This window comes from Crocuta crocuta, unplaced genomic scaffold (genome assembly GCF_008692635.1).
Source record: "Crocuta crocuta isolate KB4526 unplaced genomic scaffold, BGI_CrCroc_1.0 scaffold61, whole genome shotgun sequence".
NCBI classification, from domain to species: Eukaryota; Metazoa; Chordata; class Mammalia; order Carnivora; family Hyaenidae; genus Crocuta; species Crocuta crocuta.
The window spans coordinates 8,725,303-8,744,760 of record NW_027528369.1 but is presented as its reverse complement, the minus strand read 5'-3'; the positions used below and the strand labels follow the sequence as shown (position 1 = coordinate 8,744,760).

The window sequence follows — 19,458 nt, the reverse complement described above, 5'->3', positions numbered from 1 at the left end:
GGGTGGCCCCCCGCCCCCTGGGCTGGCTGGGGTCTGGGCTGTTCGGCAGGCGTGTGTCAGGAAGCAACCTCCACCCGGACCAAACTGGGTGCCCCCGTGCGCCCCGAAGGACCCGGTGCAGTGAGCATATGTGTAAAGGAAGGATACGTGTCCCCACCGCGTNTCGTGCAGATCACGGCCACCGCCCTCCAGGAGACCGGGTGCTGGCCTCCTGCTCCGGCCACACCCTCGCACTCCCTCCTCCATCAGCTCACAGGAACCCAAACACGGGCCCCCGGAACTTCCTAAAAACATAGCAAGCCCCGCACTTCCTCCAGAATATTCCGTATGATCTGCCAGCCTCCATACCTTTTTGCTATTGTTTTGGGGATGAGCGGGGGGGAAAAAAAAAAAAAAGCAAAAAAATCCTTAAATTCACAATGTATTGTTTTTTTTTTAACCCCATCCNCAAGAAGACAGAATCAGGTAAAAATGATGAAATAGTTCAGTGACTTCAACAAACAAAAAAAACGGAGCGCGAACCAGCTTTTAAAAAGGCACTTTATTTTAATAAAGAATAAAAGAGATCAACATTTGTTTTAATTGGATACAAAAATAAATATTCATTTAGCATATTCGAGATACACGCTTCACCCTTCGTTTGAGCTAGAAACCAAAGTCACTGCTGCCTGACGCAATTTCAGAAAACAGGCGTTATTCCCGAACAAGGTGGGGCTGGCTCTGTTTGCCAAAGAGGAAAAGCCACTTCTCTGAATTTTCCTACATTTTCAGGTGAGTTCAAGCACATCTACACGGCCTGCGATGATGAAGTCTTGCACACACTACACCTGCGTGACCTTCTTCGGCTTGGATTTTAAGTTTAAGAGACTCGTGGTTGCAGGGCCACCAGGTTGGCGATCTCGTCCCCCAAGTCCCGGCTTCTCCCGCACCTCAAGGTGAAAGCTGACAGCTGAGGCCCCGTCGTGCTCTGTCGCCGTGAGTCAGGGCGGGCAGGAGGCTGGGCTGTGCAGCAGCAAGATGGAGGCGAAGACTCTTCCCCGCTCCGCGCAAGGGGTGGAAGGAAAGCCCACAGACCCGGCCCGACCCTGCCCGGTGTCCACACTGAGCCACCAGCAGGCGCTCGGCACGGGACACACGCATGGGGGCGGCACCCCGATCTAGCAAAATACAACCGGCTTTTTCCCCCCCTAGAAAAAGTATCCAAGCGCTTTGGAAGGATGAAAGTGAGGTCAGGGCGGCGGTGGAGAGGCGTCCCGTGCGCGCTGCAGGTCGGCGGGAAGCCTGGCCCGCCCTCGCCGCTTGACGCATGATGGGGCAGTAAGTGCATCTGATTGGGCAGCAAAGAGCGTGACGACCTTCTTCTGGGGCTAAAGCAGGGACTTCCCCCACCACGGGGCCCTGCTGACAGTAGGATCTGGCGTGGCCCCAGGCCTGGGGGCCGGGGGGTGGGGAAGGTGTCCCTGCCGCCACCCACCCCACGACCAGGGCACGCCTCACCCACAGCCCCCCACCCGGCCGAGCCGCGCCCACACGCACACCACCGGCGGCTCAACGGCTTGACCGACTAAAGGCACGGGTCAAAACGCTCGCACAGCCTACAGTTACCTTTTTACGATCTACGACGACTTGGCTTTTTGAATTTGTGGCTTATAGCCTGCTTACTTTATATTTTAAAAAAATTCAAAGCAGTTTACAAAATGACAGGTAAATCCTGTTTTTAAAAACCATTTAGAAGGAAGGAAAGAGCAAGGTACCTGGGATGATTGGATTACAGAAATGAAAACAACAAAAAAACAAAAACAAAACACATTGAGCTCGAAGCTTCCCGGCCAGGAAGGTCCAGAGGGAAAACCTTCCCTGTCTGGAGGGGAAAACACACCTCCGGCCCCGGTGATGGAAATGCTCTCGGGGCAACGGGTCCCAGGGGGGCTGCGCGTTCCTCCGACAGAAGCCGAGAGATCTGCTCTCACTCACTAACAGGCAGGCTGCCTTCTAAGTATTTCTAAATCCTATCAACAAGCCGGAAAGTAAAGACAGTCCGCGTGGAATTGAGCCTATGGAATCGTGAATCTGCAGCTCTCACACAAGGTAGAGACAAAAAGNTGTTTAACACTGCCTGCCGCGTCTTTGGAAATATCAATGATCCCGGAATTGCCGAAAAGAATCTGGCAACTGATGATCATTGGGAGCAAATGCAAGGGATACATACAGGTTTTAATCACTGGTTATAGTTACAGCATCTGGATCGTTTGGGGCACGTGCCTACATTTCTCCCTGCTCGGGAGAAGTGTGACCCGACTCCGTTTTGAAGGTCAAGTCCCCACGGAGAGCCCTTACTAAACGAAGAGCAGGTGAAGCGTCCCCCCGCCCCCCCCNCAGAGGGACCCACATCCTTCAGTAATTACGACAGTAATTGTAATAACGAGACGCGAGACGGGGGCAGGATGGGGCGCCCGCGCGAGCGACTTAAACCGTGATCTGCTGGTTTTCTCTGAAAAAAGGTCTCTGGTGTGAGGCACAGATGTCCGGAAACATCCGGAAGACCTGGTCTGGCTGGGGCTCCTCAGGAGGCTGCACCATGGAGCCGGAGCCGCAGCTCTTCCTGGCTTCCTCCACCAGCTGCTGGACGTACAGCTGCTCGATCTAGAGGGACGGGTACAGGTCAGGCGCGGAGGTGGGAAGTGGGGTGGCCCTGCCTTTGAGCCCAGCCAGATTCTCTGACTGCCCATCCAACAACGTCACCGGGAACCTCCACGTGAGCCCCAAATGAATGAACCCCAAGCAGGCAGGTACGAGGAAAAGAGCAAGGAGTCTCCCAACGTAGTAGCCAGCGGTCAGAATTCCACCATTAGAGTTGCATTCCTTTGACTACATTAAGCAAGGGCTTGCAAAGCCCTAATCCGTTCCTCAGACCTTGAGGCAACCGAACCTTGCCAGAAAGGTGGAACCTTGCTAGAAAGAGGGTTTTGACTTAAAAGACAAACAAGAAAGGCAGGGCAAGAACACATAGATTGTGAGTCCTAGGACGCAGTAAGGCGGTTCTGAGGCGGCAAGAGTCCAGAGCGCCACACGGAGGTCTCCCCCGCCCCCCGGGCCTGCCTCTGCCCACAGGTGGGGAGCACCCAGCCCCTGCTCCCCGTTCTCCGGCCCAGGTATCGACTGGGTCCCGATGTGAGGGCCAGCAGCCCGGAAGCCGCCCGTTCGTACCTGCACGAGAATGAGCTTGGAGCGCAAGGGAGTCATATCCGGAAACTCTTCTCCGAAGCACAGCACCACCCGGCCGTCGGGAAGGCGGCTCTGGTTGTTGTAGAATNAGGAGTTCTCGGGCTGGGCGGCTGGAGAGGGCTGACCCTAGCTCGAGGCAGGGGCCGTCACGGGGCCGTGCGTCTCTGCACCCCCATTCCTCATCCTGGGAAGTCGAGGCACAGAAAGCCCCCCCCGCCGGGGCTGCTCAGCGAGAGAGCGCAGCGCGGGACCCCTGCTGCACCCCAGGTCGGGCCCGGACTCGGGGGACACGAGGCGCGCGCGGCACGCACCTCGGAAGAACTGGCTGGTGTCGAAGACCTTGACCACCTCGTCGCGCTCTAGCTTGTTGGGCCGGTCCTTGCACAGGACGGCGTTGCCGCTGCAGAAGACGCGGCCCTGGCACAGCCGCTTGACGAGCACACCCTGCCGGCTGCTGTGCAGCANAGGTGGTGGTGGTCTGGCCCGCCAGCTTGCCCCCGTAGTAGAAGCTGATGACCATCTGGGAGAAGGCTGCGGGGGAGGGGGAGGGAAGGGGGAGGAGAGACAGGTCAGGGGCGCGGGAAGGGGGCGCCCAGGGCTTGCCTTTCCCCCAGACGGGCCGGTTAGCTGCTTGTGTGCCCGGGGCCTCTGGGCATTCTGGGCAGTTCCTGCACCCCTTCTAGAAATCATGTCTTTATAAGCCCGAGCACACACGCAGGGTTACTAAGGAAACCAGGGACTCGAAACGCAAAAGAACTATGCTAGCGTTCTCCGCTCCCCCAGGAAGGTCACGGCCACCGGCACGGTGATAAGTTGGGAGCACTGGCCCATTTCACGCCACTGTCACACCGTACGATGTCACGTACTACCCGTATGTGACACGCCGCGCTACCCGTGATCCGACAAGGCACACTGTCTTCCGCGCTACGTAACAGTGTGGCCTGAGACCTGATTCACAACGGACGCAAGTGTGGGATTCGAATTCCACGTCAGGGGGGGACAGAGATGCCATGTTTTTCTTGACAAATTCTCGTCCTTTTGGGGGTCCTTGGATCTCAAATCATGAATCTCTCCAAAACCCTTCTGTTCTCAAATTAAGAGAAAATCACTCAAACTAAGTCAGCATTTCCCCAAACGCGCCACACGTGAGAAGATTGGGGAGGGGGAGGGGCGGTGCCCCAGCGTCGGGTAAATGAAAAGATGATTCCATTTTCAACGTGCTCTCCGTCTCGGGTCACCTCACGAAGAAGGCCCCGCGGGGCGCCTGGGCAGCTCCATCAGCTAAGCGTCCAACTCTCCGCTTCGGCTCGGGTCATGATCTCACGGTTGCATGAGTTCGAGCCCGCGGCCGGCTCTGTGCTGGCAGTGGGGAGCCTGCTTGGGATTCTCTCTCTCTCCCTCTGTCACTACCCCTCCCCCGCTCACGCTGTCTCTGTCTCTAAATAAACAAATAAACAAAAAGAAAGGGATCCTTAACACCCACCCTTTATAATGAACTTTAAAAACAGAGGGCGAACATGGCTCTCTGAGCCTCGGGCGGTGCTGTTACGGGGCCAGAACTTCTGAGCTCGGCACCTGCTTCTCATTGACTTTGCTCTGACCTCTGCCTGCCTATTTGCTGCTCCTTTTCCAGGCCGTCACAGATGGTCTCTGTTTAAAATAAACTTAAGTCTTGGGGCGCCTGGATGGCTTAGTCGGTTGAGCGTCCGACTTTCGCTCAGGTCATGATCTCGCGGTTCGTGGGTTCGAGCCCTGCGTCAGGCTCTGTGCTGACTGCCAGCTCAGAGCCTGGAGCCTGTTTCAGATTCTGTGTCTCCCTCTCTCTCTGACCCTCCCCTGCTCACGCTGTCTCTCTCTGTCTCTCTCTCTCTCTCTCCCCTAGAAATAAATTAAAAAAACATTTAAAACTTTAAAAAAATAAAATAAACTTAAGTCTTAAAAAGCGACATTTAGCGGGGCGCCCGGGTGGCACTGCAGGAGCCTGCTTGGAACTCTTTCTCTGCCCCTCCCCCGGGCACGCACATGCATTCTGTCTCACTTTCTCTCTCTCAAAATAAATAAAAACCTTTTTTTAATCACATGTAGGAAAAAATAGGATGTTAATATGAGTCCAGGTGGTGCCCAGATATGAACCCCACTGTGAAAGTGGGGCTCAACTAACTGAAGTCTGGGAACCTTTAGGCAGGAATGAAGCCAACGGCTAACTTTTGCGACAGCCCCAGAGAAATCTGCGTTCTGATAGCTTTAAACTATAAGAATTACAGGCACTATCCCCAAACTTGGTGAGTTTGGGGCACCTCCTGAGTGTCCCAGACCAGTCCAGGGCCACCTTCTGGAGCCACACAAACTGTGAGCTGCCCCTAAAGTCGGGCAGTACACCACCCACACAACAGTCAGGGGCAGCCCTGGGGGGGCCACCCGCCTCACCCAGGTTAGTACTGCTGTGTGCTTATAATTCCTCGGCCTCTCTCACTAGGTTTGCTTAAGAATCCTTTGCTCAATCAAAGAATAAGACTCCCTGCTACCGCGGGAAAAGGGGAAACGTTGGAGTTAAATGGCATTCTAGAATCGCGCTGGGTTGGGAGCTTGAGGCGTTTGCATCCAATTCGTTCATTTGACATGTGGGAAAACTGAGGCCCAGCTGGGGTCACCCGGCCGGCGAGCGGCAGCGCTGGCATCTGACCACACGCCTTGTTCTGCCCAGTTCCCCATGCTGCGCACTGTGCCAGCTCTGTGCCGTCTGCAGCGCCCGACGGCTCTCTCCCCTTCCCTCACTCCAGAACGTTTCTGAACTTTGTCCCGGACGAATGGAACCCCAGATGACTGTCCCCACTCTGCACCTTGGCCCCGTCACCGCCGAGGCCTTATCTCACACCGGCGCCTCGCGGCCCAAGGGAGCCGTAGCCGGTGTTCCGGTGAGGCTCCTAGGGACCCCAGGGACACCAGGCAGCTGCGCTTGGGGGATGTTCGTGCTGGAGAGGCCTGAGCGAGGCCCGCCGCACCCGGCGGGTGGGCAGCCAGAGGGGACCCGCGGAGCAGCCGCCTCCAAGGCCAGCACGCAACCTGGCCAGCCCTGATGGGGTCTCCGCAGCCCGCCCCACCTCGCCCCTGCGCAGCCACCTGCCCGCCGGGGGACCCCCCCCTGCCGTGGCAGCACAGCGACAACTGGACTCCCCCATGCGTAAGCCCCGTGGCAACTCGGTGCCTCGGTTTCCCCATCAGCAAAGCAGAGATCATGGTCGCAGCCCTCCCCAGGCGGCCGAGGACGAGCGTGAGCAGCTCCTAAGGAAGCCCAGGCCCCGGGACAGGAGGCTGCGGAGATGAGACCCCCGAGGGGCGGGCGAGCCCTAACTCCTGGTCTACGCAGCGCTGCTCTGGGCGCTGGACCGATGAGCCCGTTTCCTCCTCGCAGTGCAAGGGAGAGGCTGCTGCGTGCTGTAGGCCTCTTCCAGGTGAGAGGCCGGGTGTAGACAGCTGAAGCCATTTGCTCTGGTGGCACAACTACGAAGCGAGGGGCCTGGCCTCACCGACCCGCCAGCATGCGCGTCCCGCAGCGCCGAGCCCGCCCCGGTCTGTTTCCAGACACCACCCTTTCCCCACGGCTGCGAACACCGTCCAGCGCACACACCGGCGGCCACGGGCGTGTCCAGATCCACCAGCACGGAGGGGGGTCGCCAACCCACATCTGTTGCCAACACTTCACACGGGCAGGTTTCACCTAGAAGTCCAGACTTCTGATCTCTCTAGAAAAGTGGGGACCCCAAGCCTGGCGGGCTCCAAAGCCCGCAGGGCACCATCTAGCGCCGCGCGGCCGAGCAGCAGGGCCCTGCGCGCTGCCCTTCCCGCTGCCCGCTCACCCATTACCCCGTCCCTGCGGCGCTGGGAACAGGGGACCCCCCCCATCCACTTATTTACACAGGGCGGGGCCGGAGACTGTGTGACCTGACCGGGGGGACCAAAGTCCACAGCTCCTGGAAGAACGTTTTAGGGTTTTCTTTGCACGCGGCGGTGCCGTGAGTAGCTTGACATGCTGTGCGCAGGGACAAGTCGGGGGCACACTGCCTTCCCCCCACCGCCCCCGGCCCTGCCCCGGCCCCTCCCTTGCCCCCAGAGAGCACTGGTCAGCGACCCCCCGGGCCACAGAGCTGACTCGGTCACACGCCCGGCCCTGTGCGCCAGGGCACCCCTGCACACGGCGACCGCTTGCAGCCGGTGCCTGGGTCTGAACCCTGCTCACTCGCTGGGTGACCCTGCCCAGCGATTTCACCTCTAAGCCTGGGTTCCCTCATCTGTGGGGCCAGGGCTGTGACAGTCCCCAGCTCGGGGGCCGCTACGCAGTGACAGGAGTGCCCCGGGCGGGAACACTGTTTCCCGGAGACTTCTTGCCTGGGTGAGACCCTACTCCACCACCCCGAGCACCCGTCCCACGAGGCCCTGGGTCCAGACGCCTCTCTGAGCCCCATTTCCTCCTCTGCCCCGGGAGGCCTCTGCAGACCACCCCATGAGTCACCCTGCGAGGGACAGGAGCTTGGAGACGACGGCCAGAGGCCATGTCCTAGCTCTGCGGCCCTCAGGCTGTGTGACCCAGGGCTTCTGAGCCTCTGCAGGGAACAGTGTGGTGGGAGGTGTAACGAGATGGGGCCTGACCTGGCACCTCGTCAGGATTCAATGTCAGCCGCCGCCACCACCATCTCCATCACCACCATCATCTCCATCACCATCATCTCCATCTCCATTCCCATCACCACCATCATCATCATCTCCATCACCGCCACCACCATTAATTAGCACCATTACTATCATGAACTTGAATGTGGAGGAGAGTAAAGGCAACGGACACCGGGGACTTTTTTGGCCGGTGACTTTCCTCCCAGAAAATTAACCCTGCATTTCATCCTCCCAGAAGAGCAGGGAGGCTCTGAGTGGTTCCGTTACTCTGCCCGGGGTCACTCCCGAGAGGCAGAGCTGGGCCTTGAGTCTGTCTGTCCCCATGCCCTCTCCTGCCTAGTTACGCTGCCAGGAGCTCCTTGGATCTGTTTCTTGGTCGAAGCCGAGAAGAGGCCGGCCCCTTACGTGCTCAAAAAGCCAACAGTGAGAGCATGACCTGGGGTCCTGACTTCTGACATGAGAGCGGCTCATCCGCGCGCCCTCGCACGCCCACTCGGGTCCTTNCCTGAGTGGTGCGCGTCGTAGGCGGTGTAGCCCGTCACCAGTGGCAGTCCTGTTGGAGGGACAGAAGAGCACGTCTGGACCCAGCTGTGCGTGAGACCCGACCCACAGGCCCCCTCCTCCAAAAGCTCCTTTAAAAGCCACGCGAGGTGTGTTCCCGAGGCCCCTAGGCTCCGCCTCGGGCTTCGGCCGAATCCCGCATTTTTCCCTCCCAGCGCTGTGACCCACGCTTCAAAAACACAGAAAACCAGACCTCAGCTCGACCGGCAAAGAGGAGGAGGAAACGTCCTCTGCGCCGTGGGGTTTTTGACCAAATGCTGGTGTGAGGCCCTCCCCCCTCCCCAGGGCCTGCCTTGTCTCCGGAGGGAAGCCTGGGGCCTGAGCTCGCTTTCCTGGGGGGATCGGCACCGTGCAGGGAGAGGGGGTTCCCCCAGGGCCCCCGAGGCAAACCTGCCACCCCACAGCCTGGGGACCTTTGAAGCCAGCTGGGCCGGAGTCGCCTCCTCCCACAAAGAACAGTTGGGGAAAGGGGTGGGGGGGGGCTGCATCAGACACTAATAAATGCAAGGACATCACGACCCTATGGGACAGGCCCTGGCGTCTCCATTTCACAGATGAAGAAACTGAGGCTTGAATGAGCCCCGCAGGCCCCTGCCTCGCGACCGCGGGATTCGAATCCAGGGTGCCGGGGAGTGACCCGAGCCCTCACAGAAGAGCCACGGCCCCGCTGCCCCCGGCTGCCGGGAGGCTGAAAGCAGTCGGTGCCTAAACCACTCGGCTGAGCCCCGCGCGCCGGCCGCGCTTGGGGGGACCCTCGGCCCCCTCCTCACCTGCGCTCGGTTGCTGGATCCACCAGTCTGGGAGCAGCTGGCCCCTGCAGGCCTCGGGCGGGGACGGGCTCCTTTTCACCACCCCCATGTAATCGTCCACGGAAGGCTGTGCGAACAGGGCGAGAGAGAAGAGCACTGCGGTCAGAGGGCTTCCCAAGCGGGGCTGTGGCGTCCGCGGAGACCCACGGCCTCGACCTCCTCCCCAAAGCCACGCTGTGCCTCTCATCCTCACACAGGGGGAAGGTTTTCACTTCACATCTCGAAAGATCCAAGACAAGCCCACCACACGCGAGGATCAAACCGCGCGCCCGACTTCCCGGCCACCGCGGGGCCCTAAGAGCTCGACTGGCCTTGTTTTGTGAAACCGCCTGCTGCAAAACCAAATGGCCCGGCGGCCCGGCGGCCCGGTGGCCCCGGGGAGGCAGACAAGTGCCGGGGACGCGGGGCCAGCTCTGCCGCGACTGGGCGGGGCCTGCTCAGCATGCCACGCCCACTCTCCCGCCCTCAGACCCGCTCCCTGAGGGCTGAGAGAGACCCGAGGAAGAAGCATCTTGAAATCTGCTTTTCTCAGGATCCCGGCGCGCCTCTCTCAGCTGAGTCGGCAGAAAAGGCTCGTCCAGAGAATGGGACAAGGTCAGAGGGACAGGAAGCGGGGGATGCACTTGGCCTGCCGCCAGGGGCCGCCCGGAAACCGCCAGCTGCCATCGGCAGCGAGTTCCGGCGGCTCGGAGCAGGCTGCGCTCTGGTACCTGCGGCTCCTGACGGCCAGGCCACTCCTAAAGGCTCTGTGACCGCCAGGGGCACCTTCAGAATTTCCACAGCACCCACACCACCTTTCCCCAGGACCGCGCGGCATTCCTTCAGCCATGCAGCGGCCGCCTGGTACCAGCCATCAAAACGGAGTTAAGAGGCGGATGGTAATAGAAAACGTGTACCTGCGGAGCGAATGCTGGAATCCAAAAACCCATGCGTTTTGCCTCGGGAGACCCTATTAAGCCTTTACTTATAGCCTATTAACCATGAGTTTACATACAGTTCTAACGAGCTCGAGCACCTGCCTTTCCAATCCAGTGAGGCCCAAAGCCTCAGATTATGAAGCAGGAGGCCCACCTGCCCTGAGCGCCCCCCCACAAGCATCCATGTTGTCATGACAACCCCACGCTGCAAGGGGAGTCTACTTTTTTTTTTTTCACTGTGGCTGAAGCGGCCAAGGGAATGCAGGATGCACTTTTCATTAGAGTGCCAAGCAACAGGTTTAAAATACGAACAGTTTAGAGCGGGAAGCAATGCGCTCAGATGGAGGAGGGCGACGAGGCGGCGGGGCAGCCAGATGGCGGAGGCTGGCCTCACCCTCCATCTGGCTGCCTGAGGCAGGAGCGGCGTAGCTCCCCACGGGGACCCACGCGGTGCGGCCTGCTCACCTCCTTCATGAGCTCGTCGATCTCCGAGCGCCCGCACTCCATCTCCGTGAGGTCGCTCACGCAGCCGGGAGTCGCCATGCCTAATTTGCCTGCGGGAGATCGGACAGACGCGTGACAAGCAGCACTTCAGCGAGGCCAAAATCAGTGTCGTGGGGGGTTTTTCAATGCTGAGTTGAAGGAGAGAAAGGCAGCGAGTGTCTTCGCTGGTCGGGGAAAGGCCTGGGAAGCATTTCCCATGATGCTCTGGGCCTCTGAGGGCCAACGTCAAAGGGAGAAGCCGGTTTTGTTTCAGATGCTCAGAGGACAAGGACGGAGGGGTGGCTCGGCCCCGTTCGCCCCGACGGAAAACGAGGTCCCGTCGGACACGCCTCGCGCCAGGCGGCCACCACGCGACCGGTTCCACTGACAAGTCAGGCGGTTTGAAGACACTCAGAGCTCCTGGCAAAATGTGTGTGCAGACTGGAGTCGTTTTTCAAAGTTAAGTGGCAGGAAGTGACACACCGCGCACATCTGTGCACACACACCGGGCCCACGCGCAGGGCCCGGGGGCGGGGGCGGGGGACAGGCTCCGTCAGGCATGGCNCCCCCAGAGCTCTGCCTTTTCATGTGACCAGAGGGCCCTGTCTTATAGCCCATGGACTCCTGATGGACCCATCCCTCCATCCTGACTCAGTCTGGATTCCACTTTGAAAGGCTCCAGAATTCGCCAGAAGCTGCTGGTGGGGGAAGCGGGTGGTAGAGGGGCCCCCCCGCCCCCAGGTAGCCTGCCAGCCCCCGAAGGATGAGCAGAGCGGGTCCATTTAGACATTATGCAAATGCAGCGTCCCTCTGCCCCCTGAGAACCCGGTGCTGCTTGAGCCCCCAGCCCTGCAGGTGACGGTGGCTGCACCCCGCGCTGTAAACAAGCTGGGGTCACCTGCCGGGTCAAGCTCGGCCAGTCCCGGGCTGGGGGGGGCACCAAGAGAAACTTCTCCATTCCTTCAAATCACAATTCGCTTTGTGATGACAAAAGTTACCCAAAGCTTGGAGGTTAAGTGAAGCAGGAACGATTCACGCTTGGTCTTTCAGACCCGCCCCAGGGGGGTATCTAAGAGGTCTCCCTGTAAAAGCCATCGGATTCTCTGGGGTGGGGGGGTCACTTTGTTTGACTTACTGTTGACTGTCGATTAGGGTTCTGACTCAGTCAATTTCGGTGCTAATTTACAGACAATGAGCTCCAAGTAACAGATGACCCCCCAGCGATGGCTGCACGCTGAGGGGGAGGGTCCATGGCTGGGTTCGCTGACCACGTGCGACCCCCCCGCCTCCTGTCCTCTGTTCAGCCCTTGTCACGATGCTGCTCCCTCGTGAGTGAGCGAAAGGACTCTGAGGCCCAGACTCACTCTCTGTTTGGTAGACTCACAGTCTTGGGGTTTGTTTTTTTTTAATGTTTTTTATTTATTCTGAGAGAAAGACAGCATGAGCAGGGGAGGGGCAGAGAGAGAGGGAGACAGAATGTGAAACAGGCTCCAGGCTCTGAGCTGTCAGCACAGAGCCCGACGCGGGGCTCGAACCCACGAACCGTGAGATCATGACCTGAGCTGAAGTCGGACACTTAACCAACTGAGCCCCCCGGGCACCCCTAGACTCACAGTTTTAACTGGTTTTTAAATTACATGTCGAGGGGCTCAGTCAGCTGAGCGTCCGACTTCGGCTCAGGTCAGGATCCGCAGTCCACGGGTTCGAGCCCCGCGTCGGGCTCTGTGCTGACCGCTCAGAGCCCGGTTCGGATTCTGTGTCTCCCTCTTTCTGACCACCCCCTGCTCATGCTCTGTCTCCCTCTCTTTCAAGAATAAATAAACATGTGTCGACCCTCTCAAACTTCCCCCAGTGGGAAGGGCTCGCATTTGGAACTTCTGCACAGCCCTGGGGAGTGTCCGGGGCCCTCACTTCTGTGCGGGTGCCCCGGGCATTCCTGGGCCACTAAGAGCAGGTCTGGAGAAGAGGGTACGGCTGCGGCGGCCTGACCGCTACCTCTGATGGCCAACCGATGCGTCACATGTCGCTTCAAAGCAGTGACAGTGACTAGCTTCCACCCCACGGGCCGGCGCTGCCCGCTCAGGCCAGCTCCACGGCCGGCCCCTCCGGAAAGGGTCTGGAGGCCGGATCCGAGCTCAGCGCATCCCGCTTGACGAGCGAGGCCTGACCGGGGTGTGGGGGCGGGGCGGCGGGCGCGAGGCGGGCGTCTGCCACCCCTGCTTTAATCTCCCCGCAAACAGCCACCCGGGGCTCTGGAGCCGGAGGATTCGCGAACCGTCACGACCGGAGCTCCCCAGTAACCGCCAGGGTGCGACCGCGTGAGGCGCGTCTGGTCTGCGGCGATGCGGCCGACAGCGCCGTCCCCCCCAAACGCAGTCATAAACTCGACCCTCGGGCCTATGGGGCATCCCTTCTTTGTCCACCTGACTGTCCCCGGCCCCTCTGGGCACTGCTGGAAAACCAACGGAATCTGTCATCCACACTGTCTAACCCCGCGACCGGGCTTCAGGCAGGTCCCACTGTGAGCTCCGCGTCTGGCGGCCCCAAGCTCCCCACCCCTTCCTCCCACGGAAGCTGCCACTTGGCCGGCGGATGGGGGCCGGNGCCCCCCCGTGGGGCCCGCGGGCCGGGCCGCCTCCGCCAGGCTGATCCCCCGTCAGGGACACTTACATTTCTGCTCTTCCTCGGGGACGATGCGGTAAACTTTGTACGGCTCTGAAATGTCCAGCTGGGACCGGTCTGTCACTTCCTCAAAATCGGGGCTCTTGTTCAAGGCACAGCGTAGCCTTGTCTTCCAAGTGGCTGGCTCGGCCTTGTCTCCTTCCTTAAATTTCCCTTTAAACACTGCCCAGGCCTGAAGGAACAGAAAGAAGCCCGTGAAATGCGAGGCCGCCCTGACCCCCCTCCCCCGAGCGCAGATATCCACGGCCGTGGTCAAGATCAGCACATTCTCGCTGGTCCTGACAGTCATTTTTGGCCGTCACCTCTCGTTGGGGACTTTCAGGAGCACTTTCTGTGACAGATGTGAAAAGACCAGGGCCAGGAAGGGGACCTTCCCCCAGACTCACGCAGCTGAACCTGAATCCAGCCCAGGCCCCTGCCCCTGGCTAGCTCGCGCACACGCGCACGCGCTCTCTCTCTCTCTCTCTCTCTCTCTCTCACACGCGCGCGCACACACACACACACACACACACACACACATCTCGGATCTGCCTCTGGGCCATTCCTTCCCTGGACCACAGGGTCAGGAGGAGCCTGAGGTCAGCTAGCACAAAGAGGAAGTCGCACATGGTTTCACTAGAATGTTCAAAACAAAGAACAATTTGCTGCTTTTTCAAATCAACCCCTAGCTAAGGCTTAGCATGAAAAGGGAACATCTGCAAGAAGGCGCAATGTGGTCATCCACTGCCTTGCTACTTTTAATAGAAATTTTGTTTTGCATTTTGGCATTTATTCTAACCTTCCCGCCCCACCCCCGGGGCCCTGCTTGAAAGGCAGCGAGATGTGTTGTGTGTCTGTCGGGTTTCCGCAGCTCCCTTTCCGACCTCTCCAGACCCGAAACTCCGAATGAGGACAAGAAATTCAAAGCTGAAGGCCTAACAGCCACAAGCAGAGGGGGGCGGAACAGAAGACAATTCAGACAGACGTGTGAACGGGCAGCTTTCACGATTTCAAAATTGGAATCCAGACACGCCAACGAGGAGGTCACTGCCATCAGGTGAAAATAACCTTCGCTGTCAGACAAAATCGGATTCGCCTTCCGGCCGGTGAGAATATACGGTCTGGAGGGAATCCTCGTTCCCAGTCAGGAAAATGCAATTCCAAAGGGGACTTTTCCAAGGGGACCCCGCCTGGGGCTACACCCCACTGTCTTGACTGCCAACCCAATGACAGTCTACTACAGCAAGAGCTCTGAAGCTTAATGCCCACACCAGCCCCCCCCCGGGAAGCTCACGAAATGCAGGTTCCTGGGCCCTGCCCCTGAGCTTCTCATTCGGTAAGCGTAGGTTAGGTCTGGGAATCTGCATCTTTTCTTTCAAATGTTTATTTACTTATTTTGAGAAAGAGCGAGAGACACAGAGAGAGAGAATCCCAAGGAGGCTCCGAGCTGACGCGGGGCTCGAACTCACAAACCGTTGAGAAGCATGACCTGGGCCGAAATCAGGAGTCAGATGCTCAACCGCCTGAGCCCCCCCAGGCGCCCTGGGGCCTGGGAACCTGCATCCCAGTGACTGTCGGGCGGCCCGGGGGCCACACTTGCAGTCCCTCCGTGACGCCCCTGGCTCGCAGCCCCATTCACCGCAGTCCTGCGTCTCCGTCCCCGCACACAGGTCAGGACCTCGCAGGCCACACCAGTGTCTGCGCCTCTGTTGACGCCCGGAGCTCGGACCGTGTGCCGCTGCCGGAGGCCAACGGAGAAGGTCGCTGTGGGCGCCCAGGAGCGAAACCCCTCCCCTGACGCAAACTGCCCTCTAGAAATGTCTCCTGCAGTAAATGGCTCTCGGTCCCTTCTGATCTTTTGTCCAACGATTTACTAACTGGATCGCAGGCCGTGCATTGGTTTCTTTTTTTCAAGGAAGGCGCAGCACGCATGAATTTCAACCTCTATTACGTTAAGTCAGAGTCTCTCCGTACTTTGTGACGGGGCCGTCCTGGGCGTGGCTGGGGGCCCGAAGCCTCTGTGGCCCCCTCCCCCCTGCTGGATGCCAGCAGCACCCCCACCCCTGCTGTGACACCCAGATATGTCTCTGGAGGCGGCCATGGGTCCCCGGGGAGGTAAGATTGCGACACACTCCTCCACCCCCACCCCCTTTGAGAACCACTGGTTAATTCACGTTAAAAAATGGACCTTGGGGAACACGGGCTTAGAGACGCTTCCAGGAGCAGCTGCCTTTTAGCCAGAAATGCACAGTCTACTGCCCTACCATCCGTCCAGGGCTCACATTCCCCCCAGAACGCCAGGACGTGACAGAGCGAAGCGGGCCCTGCGGTCCGGGGTGCCCCGGGCGGGATCAGCTACCTCGCCTCCAGCCCTATTGATTTGTTTCCTCGAAGGCCCACTGAGTTTGAAGTATCTGTGCTATAGGTCAAGTTCACGTAGGCCTGTCACAGCGCTGGTCGAGGACAGAAACGACCCTCAATTAACGAGGACTTCCTCCCTTGGCTTTATGAAAAGGAGGCAAAATACTTTTTGGAAAACAAGTAAGAGTGGCGATGTGGGCCTCAGTGCACCCGGGGCCGGCACCCAACGAGCTCCGCCTTGTTCAACCCCCATCTCTGGCCCTGCCCCACGAGGCCGGCCGCAGGACCCTACCTCCCGTCAGTGAGGAATCCTCTGGTACAATCAGCCCCTTACGCTCCACTGTATCTTCTTAACTCATGGATTTTTTAAGGTTTTCTTTGAATACTTCAAACAGAAGTTTCTCTACATAACCAAAAGATCCATGAAATAGGGGCATCTGGGGGCTCAGTCGGTTAAGCATTGGACTTCAGCTCAGGTCACGATCTCACGGTTCGTGAATTGCATCCCCGCGTCGGGCTCTGTGCGGACAGCTCTGAGCCTGGAGCTGCTTTGGACTCTGTCTCTCTCTCTCTGTCTCTCTCTGTCCCTCCCCTGCTCACACCTGTCTCTCTCTGTCTCTTAAAAATGAATAAATGTTTAAAAATTTTTTAAAAAATAAAGAGTATCCATAAAACAGCTCCATCCAACCAGAGCCTGACTGTGGGCGCTTCCCATGGGCCTCACAGGGACGCGCCGTCGGACGGTGGGACCCAGCCAGCGTGGTGCAGGGCAGAGCCACGTGGCTTCCTCCCTCTGTCCTCGCCAGCGAGCCACCCTCCTGGGGGCCGCATCCCCTCCCACCCGGCTCCTGCTGAGATTGTGGGCTTCTGTCCGATTGCCACACCGGGCGACTGCGAAATGAACGGAAGCCCTGGGAATCTTGCACATTTTTCTTGATGCTGTTGAAACGGCCATGAAGGGCGTTGCATAAGACATATAAATCTGGGGCTTTATTTCATTACCCCCAGAGCATAAGTTGAAGCAGGGAGCTGGGTGAAGGGGAAGCCTGGGAGGTCCCCAGGAGCCGCGGCCCCCCTCCCTCCCGGAGAGGTGACGGTCACCCTGAAACCATGCCCGCGGTTCCCCACGCATCTGCTTAAATCTGCTCACCGTGGCCATGGTCAGCAACCTGCCAGGTTCTGGGGGGGAGGGGGGGACTATGCTGCCCCCCCCCAAGGCGGCCCTGGTAATGTCACACTCCAAGGCCAGTGCTGAACCGCTCCCAGTGCCCAGAACGGCCCCCCAAGGAGGAACCAGGTGGCCCCGGATGTCAACAGTGCCGAGGCTGAGGGGCTCTGGCCCGCAGCAATCTACCATCTAGAATTCCCCGACGGCCCACAGAACCTTGGGCACTGATTAAATGTAGCCAGAGTCGTTCCGGAGCTGGGTTCACCATGATCCCCAAAGGCAAAAGCACCACCAAGAGTGATAAAGGAGCGATTACCGAGGCCAGACCCCGGCAGCATCCAGACTCCCGAGCTGGGGTCCTTGATGGGAAGAAATCTGCTGGCCCCTCGAGCCACAGGGGCCCCTCGAAGGTGAGTGAGTACACTTGTGTCCGCCCATGCGGGCCCTGGAAGAGGGCTGGTCCCTGGCAGCAGACCCCCGGAGAGCCCCGGGATCCCAGACTACAGAGCTAAGAGAACTGCTCAGAGGCGGAGCCTCACTGCACGCCCCAGGAGCACGGATAGCGCCTCTGCGCGCGAAGCCAGCTGTCACCTGCCTGTGCTCCTCTCTGGGGCCACCGAGGATCACCAAGGATCACCACCCGTCGCCTCTGTTTGGTTGGGCTGGCAGACCAGTCATCCCTGGAGAAGCATCCGGGTCCCTGCCGGCCTGCGCTCCCTCCCTCACCTCACCGAGGTCCGGGGTCCGGTTCCCATCCTTCCATACCTCAGCCTGCCCCGCCCCTCCCCCAGACCCACCCACTCTCCCCTCCCTGGACCCCTGATGCCCGCAGAACAAGGGCGCCCAGGGCCAGCCACCCGTGGTGCATCCGTCTGCATAGGTAGAAGCCTGGGCTCACCTTGACCTATGGATCCACATCTCCCAGGGCGTGAAGCCTGCGTTCCTGGAGCCTCAGAGAAGCCCACAGGTGACCATGACCCCCAAGGGACTCTGACAGCCCAGCTGGGCTCCTGCTTGCCTGCCTGAACGTAGGTGCAACAGCACAACACCTGTGCTTGTCGGTCCGGCTCAGGCTCGGGGCCGCGGGCTGCTGGCGGCCCATCACCCAAGGGCCGTGAGATCTGGGACAAGTCCCTTCTCTCAGGGGCTCTACAGGGACAGGAGAGCAGCACAGCCACGTGTGGACGGGAAGACAAACATGCGGGCCAGGCCCGGCCCAGGGCAAGCTCTCGCTCGCACGGGCGGTAAAGAGCCAGCCTCTCCACGCCTGGGTGCTTCTTATTCTCAAGGGAAGGAAGGCTATTTTCAACACCTGCTGCAGGTTCAGGCCACCCTACACCACCCGGCCCCGGAAGACATCACAGATGGCGTCTCTCTCATCTGAGCCGCCCCTACACTGCCAGGCAGATAACTTTGAAAACTGAAGCCCTATGCCCTTCCTAGAATTCTTCATGGAATTCAGACGATGGCCCAGGGGGTACAGGCCTTGGTCTCAGGGCCTCAGAGAAGTACTCTCTCCCGGTTGGCTGGTCCTCGTGGAAAAGAAACGGTGGCATGGGTGATAAAGGTGCCCTTAGTCTCCTCGGCAGGGAAATGCCAAGAACACACGACCTCGAAGTGATTCAACCACACAACAGATGAAAAGTCACCTAGGATGTATTTCTGAGACGCAGTCAGCACTCAGTCAATGTTTGTTTTAAGAAATTAGATTGACAAGTAAGAAAGACGTCATTCAACACCTCCACGGGCCGGGGAGGGGAGGGGGGGAGCCAGAAACCCCTTCGTGATGTGGGGAGGGGGTTCGAGTCCATACCTTGAAAATGGAGGCATCCACTTCCTGATTATAGTCTTGTTTGCCTGCATGCTTCCATGGGATCCGGAACATGCTCTTCTCGTCACTTTCCCAAATCAGCCCTGGGTACATGTTGCTGTCGATTTGCTCGATCAGCCACTGCCGAAGCCGCCGGCCTCCGTTCCGGTCACACATCCTTGGAGAGGGGGATAAAAACCCACATTCTGTGATGTCACAAATACCGTCTCCTTAATCGCAGCGCCCCGTGCACGGATGAGCCAAGAAGTGCTACCAGGAAGATCAGAGGGTTGCCACGCGGGTACCAGGCTCAGGGAAACCCATGGACCCTGGGGCGCGAGGCCACCTGCCGTGGGGAGGCCATGCCTCCCCTGGGCCTTAACCCCTGCAGGAAAACTGGAAGGTCCCCGGGAAATCTGCAGCTTCCCAGCAGCCAGCCGGCACCCCTCCTAGGGTTCCGCCTGGCACTCCAGCTTGTGCCCCTCGCTCTGTTTTGGGCAAACACAGCCACATCGAAGGGCACCTTTCCACTTACAGCACGAGCCGGGGAGTAATCACTTTTACATCGTCAGGTCCCTTTAATGAGAAGCTCATCACTCCAAGAACAAACTCCGTTACTTGATGGCCAGTCTGACCAGCATTCGTGAGTAAACACGATGCCTGTGTGTGCCAGGAAGGAAGAGACCCTCAAGGCTACCCATTCTAGATGGTTCCTTCACATCTGGGCTGATGATAAGAGCAAGGGTTTGGGAACTAGACAGAGCTGGGGCCCCACTTGAGTCCCGCCGTCTCCCA

The 19,458-nt window shown here is 59.1% G+C and overlaps 1 protein-coding gene across 1 annotated transcript; it reads right to left on the bottom strand.

Moving 5' to 3' along the window:
- Nucleotides 1–2,368: 2,368 nt before the first annotated feature.
- Nucleotides 2,369–18,840, bottom strand: IRF8 (interferon regulatory factor 8). The gene is given in 9 exon segments (XM_077754093.1): nt 2,369–2,643; nt 3,208–3,321; nt 3,535–3,691; nt 3,693–3,759; nt 8,402–8,446; nt 9,225–9,330; nt 10,646–10,734; nt 13,334–13,517; nt 18,667–18,840. Coding segments are annotated over 9 exon segments (1,113 nt in total). The 3' UTR covers nt 2,369–2,466.
- Nucleotides 18,841–19,458: the final 618 nt, after the last annotated feature.